Below are 15,923 nucleotides of genomic sequence, written 5' to 3' on the forward strand. Positions count from 1 at the left end.
TTAAAACAATCTGGGTAGACAACTATTTTTTTAAATAATATTATTAGGTGGAGTTTTCTGGTTTTCTAGTTAATCAATAGAATTAGAGAAGCGTCGTTCCTATTCACCAAACATTTTAAGTCTGTATGGAAATACTCTATAAAAAGTAGTAAAAACTAGAAAATAAAGCCTTCTTTTTCTATGCTCCTTACCTTCTAAAATATTTAGAATCTTTCTTTCGTGTCCGACAGCAACATACCTGGAATGTCCGGGTGGTCTCTAACACAATTGCAGGACAGGTGCAAAGTGTAGCTTCCAACTAACTAAATAAAAACCCCAACAAGCAAACAAATGCCAAAAATGAAAGATTGAGAGAGAATCCTCCGGTTTTTTCCCTTTAAATTTAACTTTAATTTCCTTTAATTTTTTTCCTTTAAATTTATTCAGATATTAATGAGTTTTACTTCCTTGAACAAATCAGTTCCCTAATTAAATTGTGTAGGTCTTTACAACGTGGGGTTATCTATTAAACTGGGAAGAATGCACAATGTACCTGCAAACCCACGCGGTTAACAGGATGACTCACTTGCACTCGGTGACCCTTTTTACAAACACTGCAGGTCACTCCTGCGGGCGGACGGATCAACACTGGCAGAACAGAAGGACGGGCTAGGGATAAGTGGAGTTTGGCGGTTCGGCTGATTCTTGCTATTTTGAGCCAAGATCTCACCACAGGTTTAGGACAAAAAAAAAAAAAAAAAAAAAAAACAAAAAAAAAAAAAAAAAAAAAACACCACCTAATAGTAGCTTGAGCGCAATTCTGTTAGCTTTAGAGAATCCACTTTTTGACATTTTTACACTCAAGAACAGCTTGGCGCCTCCGGCGGCGGCGGGCAGGGCACCAGACTGCACGTACCACAATGCATCGCGCGGCGATGGCGGCCCAGCCGCCCGGCGCTGGGGCCGTGTGGAGCCCTGGGCAGTGTAGTTTATTCGCCGAGAGCCGCCCGGCGTCTGAAGGCGGGCAGGGCGGGGCAAAGGACTACAACTCCCGTAGAGCCGTGCGCCGTCACCTGTGTGTTGAGGGAACGGGAGGGTGGTGTCCGCACCTCCCGGCTTGTGACAGCCCCGCTCGCCGCCGCTCGTTGGGCCTGAGGCAGCCGCAGCGCCGGGGAGACCATGGAGCTTGGCATAGCGGGGCTGCAGCGCCGTGCCTGAGGGCGGGCCGGGGCGGTAGCGCCATGGATAGCCGCTGCTATGGGTGCGCGTCCAAGTTCTCTGTCTTCAAGAAAGAGGCAAGTCCGGCTGCGGGGAGTCAGGAGCGGACGGTCCCGCGGGTGCCTGCCCCTCAGTGCGGGAGTCTGAGAAGGGAACCGGGAGCTGCTTCGCCCGGCGCCGAGACACGCTTCCCGGCCGGCATCCTGGCGCTATTGTCCTTGCTTACTGAGTTCTCGTGGTGCCTAATTCCGATATGTCTTCAAATATGGGAGATTACTCACACACACACACATGCACACACGTACACCACCACCGCACCCACCCCCCCCCCCCCCAAAAAAAAAAAAAAAAAAAAGTCATTGTATGCCATCTCTCTAATCCAGTATTTTGTTGTGGTCTCTGGTCCCACACACACACTTCGTTATAGTGTGGGGCGAAGTGGTGACTCAGCTCCCAGCAGGAGTTATGTGCTGGTGCTCCAACGCTCTTGACTCTCCGTATCTTGAGCAGCAGCTGGTGAAACAGTTCTGTGACAAAAAAATCAGCATAACCCCAACATTATTTTGTGTGTGCCTCGGCACGGGCGCTGTGCCCGCAGGCGGCCAGGCGGAGCGATGGGGGTGTGTGGTGGCGAGGTGGTGAAGCCCTGTCCTGCCCTCTCTCCTGTCTCTGCAGTGTGGCTGCAAGAACTGCGGACGGTCCTTCTGCTCGAGCTGCCGGAGCTTCAGTGCTGTTGTTCCCCGCTGTGGAAACACTCAGCAGAAGGTGTGCAAGCAGTGCCATGGAAAACTAACTGGGTAAGATGGGAGTGCTCCTTCAACCAAAGACAGTTTCCTGCTTTTTTTCCTTCAGTTTACATTCCATGTGGTGAGAGCTCTGCCTTCCATATGTGCATGGATGCTGCCTGTACCCCGGAATTTCAAGAACAGAATTTCAAGACAGAACATCTCTGAATTTGTTGTTATATGAGCTGTGTAGCTGTGCAGTCCTAAAATAGGAATCGGGGTTTGTGCTTGTTCTCTGTGGTTGACTAAGCAGTTTGAAAGCATCAGGTTTAAATCTTCATGGATGGACACTGAATTCCAGTAGACAGCTTAACTAGATGGGCTGAGGTTAAGCCACACTGTTTTTGTCCAGAAACCTACACCCCTTTAACAGTCCTGGCAGCCTTCTCAGATGTGTTTAGAGTAGCCTGACGATAAGTTGTTTTATTGCTTCTGTGGGCAAACAATGACATAAATCCTCTTTGTTGAGGTATTTCTGCTGTGTTGACCTGAAGACATAAGGTTTTATAGCCTAAAATCTATAAAATTTTTGCTTTGAAAAGAAAACAAAGTTATTTGCAAACATAACCAGTAGACCTTCTATTGAAAACAAAGCTTGTAATTCAGTATCAGCAGGATTATACATTTGAACAAGCAACACAAGAACACAGGTGTACAAAAGATTCCTTCTGTCAACCAATTCTTCTGTCCTCCTTTTTCTCTTGCACGTCTCTTCTTTCTTTTCCTCACTTTTCTCCTATAGCAATGAATTTTCACCAGCAAGGGGGGAATTTTCTGGCTGTACAGGTGTCTAAAGGAAAAGAGCCTCATTAGTGAAGGTCTTCATCTTCATGGGCTGCTCTAAACAGTGAAAGACAGTATTCAGTCTTTGCAGTTTTGAAATTTTCTGATTTCCCTTCACAACTTCAAAGCCATTAAGAAAACAGGGCTGCCTATCTTGATGTTTCTTCTGTATCTTTTTTTCTCATAATTTTAATATCAGCACTAGAGAGCTACAGCAGAAGAACAATCTTCCCTGACTGGATAGCAGGTGGATTATAGAATCATAGAATGGCCTGGGTTGGAAGGGACCTTAAAGATCATCTATTTCCAGCCCCTGTGCTGTGGGCAGGGACACCTTCCACTAGATCAGGTTGCTCAGAGCTCCATCCAACCTGACCATGAACACTTCCAGGGATGGGGCATCCACAGCTTCTCTGTGCAACTTGTTCCAGTGTTTCACCACTCTCCAAGTAAAGAATTTTTTTCTAGTATCTAATCTAAACATGCACTCTTTCCATTTAAAACCATTCCCCCTTGTCCCATCACTATGTGCCCTTCTAAAATAGTCCTTCTCCGTCATTCCTGGAAGTTTCTTTCAGATACTAGAAGGCTGCAGTTAGGTCACCCTGAAGCCATCTCTTTTCCAGGCTGAATAATCCCAATTCTATCAGCCTTTCCTCATAGGAGAGGTGCTTCATCTCTTTAATCAGTTTGGTGGCCTCCTCTGGACTTGCTCCAACAGGTTCATGTCCCTCCCGTGCTGAGGACCCCAGAGCTGGATGCAGCACTGCAGATGGGATCCCACGAGAGAGGAATAGAGGGGAAGAATCACCCCCCTTGCCCTGCTGGCCACGCTGCTTTGGATACAGCCCAGAACATCTTTGGCTTTCTGGGCTGTGAGCACACGTTGCTTGTTTGTGTCCAGCCTCTCATCCACCAGCAATCCCAGGTCCTTTTTGCAGGGCTGCTCTTGATCTGTTTGTCCCCCAGCCTGTATTGATACCAGGAGTTGCCCCAACCCAAGTGCAGCACTTTGTACTTTGTCTTGTTTAACCTCATGAGATTCCCAAGGGCCCACTTTTTGAGCGTGTCCAGGGCCTTCTGGATGGCATCCTGCCCTGCAGGTAATACACCTGGGCTGCAGTTCTGTAAGCTGCATATGTTGTTCTTCAGGCAAATAGCTTTCAGAATTGAAGCCTTAGAAACTTTAGAAAGTGTTCTAACAATGTTGCATTCAGTCATTACTATATGGGCCTTAGCTGTGATTTCTAAGAACAAATAAAACATGCTGACTAACTTACATATATGTCTAGTTTAGTCCTTCAGCCTGAACACAGCAAATAGAAGGGTTATACATGTTTGTGCAGTGTTCAAGTGTTGTTATACAATAACTTGTAACACTGTTTTACTTGTACATTATATAATCCTGTGTTTGTTGCATACCCTGGCTCCTTCCGGAGTGTCCTACTGCATGCTAGCTAATTACACTGGGAGTCTGCCTACGTACTCCCTACCTGCTCTCTGAACTGGGAGGTGCAGGCTGTGGGAGGCCAGGGTATTTCAGCCCCACCTCCTTTAGATCACTGGTGACTGTATGAAATCACATTCTGTCCAGATGCAAAACAACTGGACCAAAGGACAAAGATGAAGGCTCCTGCTGTCCTGGGCAGCTATATTATCTTAATCCCTTGCATAAGCTGATTCCTCTTGGTATTAATGAGGTTAAGAAAGGGGCTGTAGCAAGAGGTCAAGAAACACCTATTGACTCCTCTTGGGTTGAGAGACTAGATGATTGTCAAGTACTGCCAGTACATTGAGTTCAGAGAAATCATTTTTCTTTCAGAGAAGGATCTCAAAGCAGTTCAGCAAAATGGTCACCACCAGAAAACTACAAAAAGTGAGTTGGACTTGCCAAACAGTTCTTTCTACTGCAGACAAGCCTTTTAGACCCTCCTCTTCCCCTGTGGACACCAGCAAAAATGGGGCTTGTGGTGTGGGGTATTTGCTCACTCAGAGTTAGATTAAGGATGGAGCTTTTGTTATGCTGTTTGGGTTGTTAGTTTGTTTGGAGGGGTGGGGGGTATGCTCTTTTGAATAGACTCCTGAACAGCCACCTGCCTGCAATTATCTGTGGCTGATCAGAGTTGGCTTGGAAACAGGAACCTTGAGGTGAAATTTCCTTGTCTCCTGGGAAGCGCTGCCAGGTGTGCTGTTCTCCTGAGCTAAGGTTTTCCTTACTCTTAGGAGTACTTTATTGTGCTGATATTGGAGAGAGTGGTTTCATTTCTGTTCTGCACTGGCATTCTTCAGACAGCCTGTTGGGTTCACAGGGGATGTTTTCTTATCTCCAGGTTAAAACCCTTGTTCTCAATTGTCACGTGTGTTTTTCTGTTCTTGTCACAGGCGTGTAGCAGCTTTTGAGGCTAAACAAAACCAGCTGAAAGACCAACAGAAGGCAGCTGCAAAACACCCAGGTCAAGCAGGCTGCAGATACCAGGGGCTCTCAAAAGAGGACAGAGCTATTGCAGAGAGACTGGAGAGGCTCAGGGAGGAAAGAAAACCAAGTGAGTTTTAGAGAATCCCATAAATACCTTGGGCAGGAACACTTCTATTTGCAAAACAAGGAACCTGGAGGGAGAGGGAAGTGCTGGGTTTTAAGAGGCTGTGATGTTAGGGGGGTGAAGGCTTAAAACAGAACAGAGCATCCAAGTTCTGCTGCCACAATGGCCCACTTCTACAATGATTTTAGGTCAATGTTCCAGTTTCATTTTGCTTCTAGGGAGTTCTCTTGAAATTACTACTTAGTTTTGGAGCAGTGTCTTACCTGTAAAATCACTTTCTCATTTTTCGTTTTTTGGGGTAGAAACTTGTGTCAAACCCATTTGGAGTAGAATGAAGTGAGTCTTTGGCCAAACCATTTTAAAGAAAGTTCCCTGTGAGTCACTGTCCACAGTTCTAGTCTCTGTGGGACTGTGTTCTGACCAGCCTTATCTAACAGAGAAGGAAAACGATTTTCATCCTAGTCCACAGCTGTCAGGTTCTGGGACTGCTTTGAGGTGCTTGCATGAGAATAAACTATTTTAAATGTTATATGTGGTCTCTAAAAGAAAAGGAACACTCTTCAGAGTGGTTACTGGGTTATAGAAACATCGAGTCCAACTGTCTGCCCAGCACTGCCAAGCCCACCACTCATATCCCGTAACCATATCCCAAAGTGCCACGTCTACACACCTTTTGAATACCTCCAAGGATGGTAACTCAGCCACTTCCCTGGGCAGCCTTTTCCAGTGCTTGATGACCCTTTCTGTGAAAAAATTTTTTCCTAATATCCAGTCTAAACTTCCCCTGGGACAACTTGCAGCCATTGCCTCTTGTCCATTATGTGGCAGGGGAGGGTTTCAGTCTGATAAGGCTGGGATTCCGTTAGGAGATGCGGGACCAGTGGACTGAGTTGTCTAAAAGACACTCATTTCTCTGCCTGTCCCTAGAATCCCAAGTCAGCTGATTTCCAGATGACATCACCCTAATACTTATGCTATGGCTAGGAGATAAACTGTGAAGGAGGCAAGAATTTGGAAGAGGGGGATAGCAGTTAGCATCAGGATAGTCTCTGAGTCACTGCAGTATGACCCCTCATTCAGGTCAGGGCTGGGTGAGGTTTTTGCCTAGGTGTTCAGAGTCTGATTCCAGAAAGAAATACAATTTTAAGGAAAAAAATGTGTAGCTTTTCATTTTCAATAACAGAATAATCTCCTGCCTTGGGTTATTGTGAATTGCAGAGTCCATCCCTACTCAGGCTGAGATCGAAGCGAGGCTGGCAGCCCTGAAGGAGGATGGCCGAGGACCTGTTCCGTCCACACAGGAAATGGAGGACCGGTTGGCTGTCCTGCAAGGGAGAGATCCTCCTTCCCAAGCTCCCAGACCTGTAAGCTCCCTCAACTCTTTAGTCAGCAATTTATTCTGAGCTGACACAGTAACTGGTGTCACAGCATGATAACCATCCATCCTTCTTCAGCTTTTTTGTGTCTGGGTAGCTTCCTTCAGGAATCTCTGTTTCCTGATTGTGTCATTGCTCCAGAAGCAAATCACAAGCCTTTACCAGTTCACTGCTTCAATTTGAATGCAACGTGTTCCTTTACATCAAATGTAGTTTGTGTGTATATTTTTAACAAGAAATGCTAAGGTTTTTTACTCTCAATTGATTTATGTACCTGAGTGGTCGTAGTTTTTCAGAGCTGTTTTTATTGGAAGCTTATCAGCCCTACCTTCTAATTACATCTTCTAGTTGCTACTGCATACCAGCTGGGCAGAATCCTGCTAATTTTTCCAGAAACAGCAGCCCAGCGTGATTTGTCTGAGGTTGCAGAGGAATCAGTTGGATGTATGCCTTGAAAGCCTATAGGAATGTCCCCCAAGATACCATTTCCTTATGGTTCTTGCAGCTGCATGCCCAGCTGTTATCATAGGTCTCTTCGGGGCTGCTGGCTGGCACTGTTGAGAATGGCACTTTGTTTACACAGGAGGTAGTGGCAGAGCTGGGAGTTGGGACCCAGCAGCATGTATTCCTACACATTCAGCACCCCTTTGCCTTGTTTGGGTGACTGCTCTTAGAGCTATGTGCATGTAGCACCTCTGAAAATGAAACCCTTACAAATCTTCACTACATAACTGTAAACTGAGATTCTCAATGTCAGTGAAAGCATCTTTGTATGCTGCTCCCATCTAGGGTGATCTTGGTTGCCAAAATTCTCCTTTGTTTGAGTATGCCACTTTCCTCTCATTTGCCTTTTCCCACATTCCCCTGGTTTCTTAGGTACACCAACCTCCAGATACCCGAAGTCTGGTCCAGCAGACAGATGACCTGTTAACTCAACTGTCTGAGGAGATTGCCATTGATGAGCATTATAGACCAAGAGTTCAGCCTCAAGGTACCTGTTTGGGCTTCTAAAGACCTGTTTATATCTAATAATGTGTGTGCTATGCTGAGAAGAGAATTTGTTCCTCTTTATGTAACTTACAGATGAGCTGAGTGTCTGGTTTGTCCATATCTTCCCCTTATAATCCCCCACACTGATCAAGAGCAGCCATCTGGCCACACTGGGTCTCAGTGTCTTTGCTTGGAGATGGTTCCTTCTTGTCAGGATTGTGTTATTCAGATTATCTGTTTCTCTAAAGTGACTTGTCCCTGAGGAGGAGCTGTTGCTACTCCTAATGCACCTGTGCATTGTTACAAAATATCAGGATCTGGCATATCATTATCTTCCTGGCTGCATTGCTTTCTCTGTAATCTCACTATACGCCACAGATTAGCTCATTTTCATTAGCTCAAGCCTTTTCCTCTTGTTATCCAGTTCCATGGAGAGCAGCAAGCTGCTCTCATAGCGTTATTTGTCATGTTTTGTGTGCCCAAGGGACATTGCTGCTGAGTCACCAGTGTGTTCTGTGTGTCTGTCTGCAGCTGTTAGTAGCCAAAGCTTGAATGATCTCAATCGGGAAAGTGAAGATTGTGTTTGCCCTGCAAATCTGGAGCCAAAACAGCTAGAGGAAGAGAAGAATAAACTTCTGGCAGAGGCTGCTGCTGAGCTGCGGGAAGAGAACACTAGGCAGGAAAAGATCCTACAGGTTGCCAAGAGACTGGCAGCACTCAAAGGCGAGGACCCAGAGAAAGGTGGGTAGCAGATGAGAATACAGTGCCAAGAGAGGAATCAAGTTGCTATGATAGAGTAAATTCTTTATTAGTGTTTATCTATTTAATTCCTCCATTCTGCAAGAAACAGACTGAGATTTGGTTCTATCTGCAAAGTTGTACAGCTTGGTTTGTCATGAAATCAATATGAAAGATTTAAATTGAGGGTAAAGACTGGGACTGTAAGGTCAGACTGCTTTGTCTTGCACCCTTCTTTGGGATAATTCTAGCATGCTCTGATGAGGTTAACAAAACTTTTAAAACCAAAACTGGTTTTAGTGGGGATCTACTCCTTCTCTCTTCCAAGTATTACAAAATAAACAGTGACGCTGTTTTTGGGGAAGCTGCACCTTGAAAGGTCAGAGTGAGAATGCCACAGCCAGCTCACACCGCAAAGAATTGTCTCTGGTACATTATGGAGTGCAAGGCTTGAAGCAAGTGTGAGTTACAGTCTCACATTTCTTACTCCTACAGTTACACTGGAAACATACAAGCTCCCTGATAGTGATGAGGAAGTGGCTGAGGAGGAGGCCATTTGCAGAGTGCTGAAACAGGTCAGAAATGGCAGCTGTGCCCTTGTTTTTCTTCCTTTTGGTTATCCCTCATGTGTGTGTTACGTGGTGAGTGTAAAAAGGATGTGTTTCTGTTCCTGGGAAGAGTTTCATTCCTTACTTTCCTAGTGCTTTTCCAATACTAGCTCCCAAGGGCTGTTCAACTATTTGACAGGCAATTGACAACAATACTTCTAGTCTGTCACATTGTCTTTCTCATTCATGCTTAGTGTCTCTTGTGGTCTGCATGTGTCTCCTGTATAACCACACTTTGCTGGTACTTCCTCACTTCTTGTTCTGTGTTTTCTGCCAGCCAGTTAGAACATGGATGATGAGATGTGTGCTGTGTAGCTCAGCTTACACCTACATTTCTCCCTAAAATGTCTCTCAATTGTCTTACAGGCAGACCTGAGCTTGTCTGATATGTCACTTGTGTATGATGAGCATGATGCTAAGGGCCTCCTAGCTTCACTGCAAAGCAGAGTGTGTGAGCTGCAGGCCCCTGCTGCTGCTGCAGACTGTCCACAATGGACACACAGTGTTCTGAGTGCAGAGTGAGCTTACATCTATCTGGGTAACACCAGCTGCATTCAGACTTGTCATCTTCTGTTACTAAATGAGAGCAACAAGTGCAGGAGGTTTAGGGCCTAGAATGAGGCTCCCAGCTGTGTTTGAAACAAGAGACTTCTTGCTTTGTGTTATTACCAGCTCAAAGAGGAAGCAGCCCTGGATGAAGCAAGTGCATTCAACATTCCCCCAGATCAGACAACCCAACCAGGACCCTCACAACAGAACCTGTGTAAGAAAGCAAAGCAAAAGGTCAGTGAACTGGTCAAGATCTCTTGAATTGATGTCTCAAATGTTCCAGGGTATCAGGAGAGTACAGTTCTGCAGCAAAAGTTTGTTATATCCTAGGCTTGATGCAGAAAAACAAACAAACAAACAAACAAAACCAAACCAAAACAAACAAAAACAAAAACAAACAAAAAAACCAAAACAAACAAACAAACAAAAACCAAAAACCCCAACCAACCAAACAAACAAACAAAACCAAACAACAAAAAAACAAAACAAAACAAAAAACCAAAAAAACCAGTTTCTACAGAGCAAACAATCAAAGCAGCATCTGCAAAGCTGGCCAGCTCTGAACTCAGATGTGAATCATCCGTGTATTTATAAAAGGAATTGTTCCTTGGAATATGATTTCTTTTAGGCTGGCTTTGTGTTAAATGTTAAAATGTCATGTATACCAAGAGAAGTTGGTAGACACCTCACAATATGAATATTGGAGAATTATACATGTGTATATATCTGGTATTAGATCAACAAGGCCATACAATCTGAACCAGAGTAAATGGGAGGTCTACCAGTGCTTTTGGCATGTGCCAAATAGAACCTCTAGATAGTATTCTACTTCTTGTGTTCTCAAAGAATGTCAGAGGAAGGAATTAGTAGGAGGATATCCTATGCTCAGAGTGGCCTACTATGGAAATATATACGTGATCTCTAATGTATATAACAAGAATTAAATGCACCTGTGACTCACAGGCACCTGTCAGGCCTGCTCCCAGTGGAAGAAATTATATAATTGTAAGCATTATCAAAAAACATCTATCTCAGGTATGACATCTTGCATTTCTGGGATTACTGATGCAAAGGATAGTGTTAGGAAAAGATTGTGTCAGGAAGCTGCCTTTGCCAGTGTCTGGGCACTATGTCTCAGTGTATTTTCAGTTCCACAAGAGTTCTCTGTAAGGGAGAAGGAGACCATAGTTGACTGTATGGATATATTTAGATCATGGTTTCAGGAGATCTTTTTGTCCCAGCCTCAGGTACAAATGAATAGAAGCCTTTTGAAAAAGCAGTTCCGTTGTCCCACAGTTTTTTTCTACAACAGGGAGAAAACAACACCCCCACCCCCGCATTCCTTTCCCTTCTCATGTATCTCCTTTCAGCAAAACTGTTTGATCTCTTGCTTTTGCAGCAGGAATTGTTTGTCACATGGTATTGTTGTGGTGCCTGCCAGAATATCTAAGCTTTATGCCCTCAACACAGCACACACAATGTGGGTGTACGTCACTGCAGACACTAAATGAGGCTGAATACCTGTTTACGTTCCGAGCGACACAGACTCAAATCCAAATTCTAGCAAGTACCTTGGGTTTTATTTAACAATCTAGATGCATGTGGAGCCTGTCCCTGTCCTCTGGGTGAGTTGATCTCGCTGACTTAGGATCAACAGAGAGGCAACTGTGGACCATGGGACAGGTCACTGTGGCCATCATGCATTACAGTTAAAGTCCTTTATTGTCTATGCTGGGGTTTGAACTCTCTATCTCTTGTTTTCTACGTGAATTAGAGCCACACTCCAGCCATCACAGCTCTTGCAAGGGCAGATGATAGTGATGAGGATGAGTTACCCTGGTGCTGCATCTGCAATGAAGATGCCACTTTGCGCTGCCATGGCTGTGATGGGGACCTCTATTGCCAGCGCTGTTTTTGGTGAGTCTCGCAATTCCTCTGGCTCTGAGAGGTGGGTCAAAGGTAACCTTAGCCCCTTTTGTACATTTTTCTCATTGGGCAGAAAAACAGGCAGTAGGAGGCAAGATTTGAGGAATCCAGATTTGAACTGAATGCTGATTGTTAGAGAAATACTTTGTGTGATCAGTAGTTGTCCCAGGCTTCAGGGACTGAACTAGTCCTAGGCAGAAATGCTTCAGTGGATGTTTGGGCACATTGTCTGAGTGTTCTCTGGAGCAGCTGATGTGCTGCATTACGTGGGATGGGATAAATGAGACCATTGTTCACTGACTCCTATGGCTTGTTAATACCATTGATAGATGACCTGGGATGAATTCCCTTAAAGAGGAAGATCAGATAGCATGAATTCCTGAAGGTTTTCTTAGGCTGACACTCTGCAATCCTAAACCATATTAAAAAATTCTTTGTTGAAATACATATGTGTGAGCTTTATTTTCACCAGTCAGGCCTTGCAGCAGCTGTAGTCTTGGTTCTTAAATATGTGTAGCTTGATTTTTGACAAAATTTTCCTGTCTCAGATTGGGAAAGTTAATTCCTTTGAATACAAAGCTATTCCTAACAGGTTGCCTGTCTTCTCTTTTTCCATGCCTCAAAAGTAATGCGTAGTTGGCTCGGTTCTCAGATTGGTGCTGGATGACATTAAGACAGCAGGTTGCTAAAAATGTGGTTGGGATAACAAGAGATGCTTTTGTGCATATTCTCTCATTCCCTGCAAGCGTGTTTATAGGGAAATGCAAATGAAGTGGGGGGAAACCATATGCAAATGTTCAGAAAATACATGACTGGCAGTGTTGGATTATTAAAAACAAAGCATACAAACAAAAGTATCTGACAGCAAACATCAGTAAAAGCAGATTTAACAGTCTAGCAGGTAAATTTATCAGCCACACGCTGTTGATGCAGGCTTGTATCTTACTCAATACTGCCTGCTCCTGAGCGTGGTTAAGACAGCTGCCAATACACTGCATTATTTTCAGTTATTTTCCAGAGTTTTCTGGAGGAGACTGTCATCTTGTCTGTTGTCACAGTTGCCAATGTCCCTAGAATCACAGACACAGTGCTGAAAATGAGCCATTAATTACATGAATCTCTTCAAGAGGGAAAGAAACAGAAGGACCTGTTGTCATTTTCAAATCCATCTGACAAGGATGAGCAGACCTTCCCATAAAGCACCTCAGAAATTTCTGTTACAAGCAAATATCTTAAGTAGTTAGTCCACATGGCTGCCAGTCAGGTTCTCACAGCCAATCCTTGGGATAAGTTTGTGGTTAAGGGCTGCTGAGATACCTTGTGCAGTGGCTTAGGGTGAGCTCCTGGCCTGGGTATTTACTTCTGACTGCACTTTGTATTTGCTTCTTAGGGAAGGCCATGAGGAGTTTGACCTGAAGGACCACCACACCTCCCGCTATCATCTCCCTTGCAAACAGAAGTGATCACACTTTTCATGGGCAGAAAAAGAGCTGGAGAATGGGAAAACAGAGGAGCGGGTCAGATGGAAGAATCCGAGTGGATTTGCGGCCAAAACGGGTGATGTTTTGGACAGTTAAAAGGATGTGCTGTAATCTGAGAGAGGCTTGGAGGGCGTGTGACTTTGTCTTCACAAATACACCTGAGAAGTGCAGGGTTTGCTGTGCATGCTTGGGGATAAATGAGGACTTGATGTGAGGAGGTGGATACAAGTCCATAAATACAGGTGGTGAAGCAATGTGGGTAGCAGTAAAAGATGTGTGTTTAAGGCAGTACTGACTGCCTGATAAATAACTTCCTGTTTTTACTAACAGCTTATACACTGGTTCAACAGGCAGCAAAGCACTTTGCACTGAGAAAAATGCATTGTGATCACTTGTGTGATGAGAACTTTAAAGCATAATAAAAGTTATCTACAGAGGCCTGTGGTTTAAGTCTCCTGAATATGCCTGATAGCCCTTTACAAAGTGTTGCTTTCTTATGATGGTATGTTAGTCCTAGTGTCAAGTGGCTTAGGGAAAGAAATGAAGAATAGTGAAGTCATCAAAAATGTTTCTGTGGCATGACTGAAAAATATGCAGGGCAGTGTTGCTCACTGACTTGAAAGAAATGATCCTTTGAAAAGGTAATCTGCTACTGATGCAGTGTTGTGGCCTGCAGTGCCAAGGTCATGTCATCTGTAAGAGCAACATGTTAGTCTGAAAGAGTTGTGTGTTAGTCTGAAAGCAGGATTTGAGTTTGTTTATTATTTGGTCCCCTGGTAGGATAAAGATGTTACCTGTGTGATGCTCTTTCTCTGGTTATGAGAGAAGCTCAGTTGCATATGTCCATATCCCTCCTGGGAGACAATCCAGATGCAGGTGGTGCTTGCCAGTGCCCAGAACACCCAGAACAGCTTCAAATACCCAACTAAATTGGCTGTAAACAGACTATTATTCCATCAGGATGGGCTCTTTCCAAATAATGTGACTTCTGAGAGGGCTCTCTAAGGTTGACAGATTCCAATTGCAACAAAATAAAGGATTTGCCCTTGTCAGGGAATTTCCAATGAATCTTGCCTGTCTGGTTTGACACTGCCACTCCCAGCTGTCTGCCTTGCCCCTGTGCTTAAGGTCAGTGCCTCCGAGGTGAAGTGATGAAACAGTGTTTACCTGCACCTCTGGTCAGAGGACAGCAAAGGAATTAAACCACTGTTGAAGGTGGGTTTCTGCTACCGTGCTGCTCTGGATCAGGCTCTTCAACAGAAACCTGATTCAAACAATGTAGAATATTAATACTTTAGGTTAACACACTAAAAATGGCAAGCATATCCAGCAGTGCCATCAAAGCCTTTTCTTAGGAAGGGGTGACAAAACCTGACTTTTATAGAGGATCTTCTTTCTCCTGGCAGCCCTTGCTTCACCAGTGCCTGTCTCCTTGGGACAGGTAGATGGGAAAACTACTTGAGTTGTTCTGATGCAAGAGCACACAGGTAACCACGTTACACAAAATTTAAGTTACAGCCCTGAGGAGCTTGCAGTCTTAAAAACAACAAAATACTGTTCTTTATTTATGTTATCATAGGAGTGACACTTTTTCATTGCTATTTGACATGGGTGATTGATTAATCTGATAGTAAGACGGCCCAGTTCTGTCTAAGGTTAAATCCTTCATGTTTTACATATACAGAGGAAGGTACAACTATCTGTTCTTATTTCTCTCCTGAATTTATCTGCCCCTTCGGGCTTCAGCCTGTGTCTTCTCCCAGCAGTTAGTAGTAATTTTATTACTCAATTTGCAGCTGCAGGTTTTTCTAATATCTTAGTATGAGCTGGTATGATACTTGCTACATTTTGAATGCTTCATTAGCCATGACAAAACTTTGAGCTCCTATGCAGTTAGGCAGCCTCTGTCTTGTAAGCCCTGCCCTGTTCACATCAGTAGTAATGGAGCAGGTTGCAGCCAGAAGCAGTTTATTTAAATTCCCAGGCTCGTTTCTGTGGGGCCATCCCAAGGAATCCAGAAATGCACCCAACCCATTACCTGAAATAGAACTTAGTCATACATGGAAGAGTCTCTTCAGTCATACAGACACATGCTGCTGCTTTCCGTGCACCACTAATGGACATTTTTGTGGCTGCTGCACTTTATGCATGTAATGGGCCATTTTAGTGGTAGCCCAATCACTTTCCCCTGAAAAGACATTCCCACTGTAGCTGACTTACTGAACTCTATGTAGGAGGGGCAGAGGGGTATCCAGATGGGCTGTCTGCAGGAAGCAATGCTAGCTGAATCTGTATTGTGAAAGAGCAATGCTGCATGACCCTTAAGTGGGCAGTGCTCTGTTAGCTGTGTTGCTTACTCCCTATCCTTGTCTTTGAAAACGTGCTGGTAAACAAAGATACTAGTAATCAAACAATTTCTGACAGGCCAGATCAACTTCAGTCAAAGCTGTTCAAGGACAGAAAACAGCTTGGCATCTTTCAGAAAATGATTTAACTTGTTTGCTTTGTCTTTGAAGCAAATCATGAGGGAAAATGAGAATTTCTTTCCCTCTCAAAATGTCTTTATGTGAGTTATCAAATGTAGGCTCCACTCCAACAGGAATTCAAACTAGAAAAGCTCATGAATTTTCATACATTGTGTTATCTTGATATAATCAAGAGGGAAAAGCTCCTTTCAAATCAACATTCTTAAATAGTATCTACATACTTATGCTAGTGGTGCTGCTTAGAAATAGCAAAGTTAACTGGAAGATGTTTGTAAAAATTTTTTCAAGCACTGATTTTAATTTATCCTTGTGGTCTAGTGTGAGAACAGCCAAAATGTATGTCAAACCAAGTATGATTTACTACTGTTTAAGAATGAAACAAAAAAGAAGTTACTCTGATTGCCTTACATTGCTTTTTCTTTTGTACCAGTGAGCTGAGCAATCGTCTACCACTGGCCACATGT

General features: G+C 44.0%; 1 protein-coding gene across 2 annotated transcripts; it reads left to right on the forward strand.

Moving 5' to 3' along the window:
- The first annotated feature begins 1,093 nt into the window (after nucleotides 1-1,093).
- ZFYVE19 (zinc finger FYVE-type containing 19) lies at nucleotides 1,094-13,410 on the forward strand. Of its 2 annotated transcripts, XM_066321204.1 has the most exons (11): nucleotides 1,094-1,274; nucleotides 1,873-1,994; nucleotides 4,588-4,641; nucleotides 5,148-5,308; nucleotides 6,524-6,669; nucleotides 7,558-7,672; nucleotides 8,203-8,412; nucleotides 8,905-8,984; nucleotides 9,690-9,800; nucleotides 11,341-11,483; nucleotides 12,883-13,410. In XM_066321204.1, the coding sequence occupies exons 1-11, from the start codon at nucleotides 1,221-1,223 to the stop codon at nucleotides 12,953-12,955; spliced, it is 1,269 nt and encodes a 422-aa protein (XP_066177301.1). In that variant the 5' UTR covers nucleotides 1,094-1,220; the 3' UTR covers nucleotides 12,956-13,410. The 2 variants fall into 2 exon arrangements, with proteins under 2 accessions (XP_066177301.1, XP_066177302.1); XM_066321205.1 differs by lacking the exon at nucleotides 9,690-9,800.
- The last annotated feature ends 2,513 nt before the right edge of the window (nucleotides 13,411-15,923 follow it).

This window comes from Sylvia atricapilla, chromosome 6 (genome assembly GCF_009819655.1).
Source record: "Sylvia atricapilla isolate bSylAtr1 chromosome 6, bSylAtr1.pri, whole genome shotgun sequence".
In the NCBI taxonomy this organism is placed as follows: Eukaryota; Metazoa; Chordata; class Aves; order Passeriformes; family Sylviidae; genus Sylvia; species Sylvia atricapilla.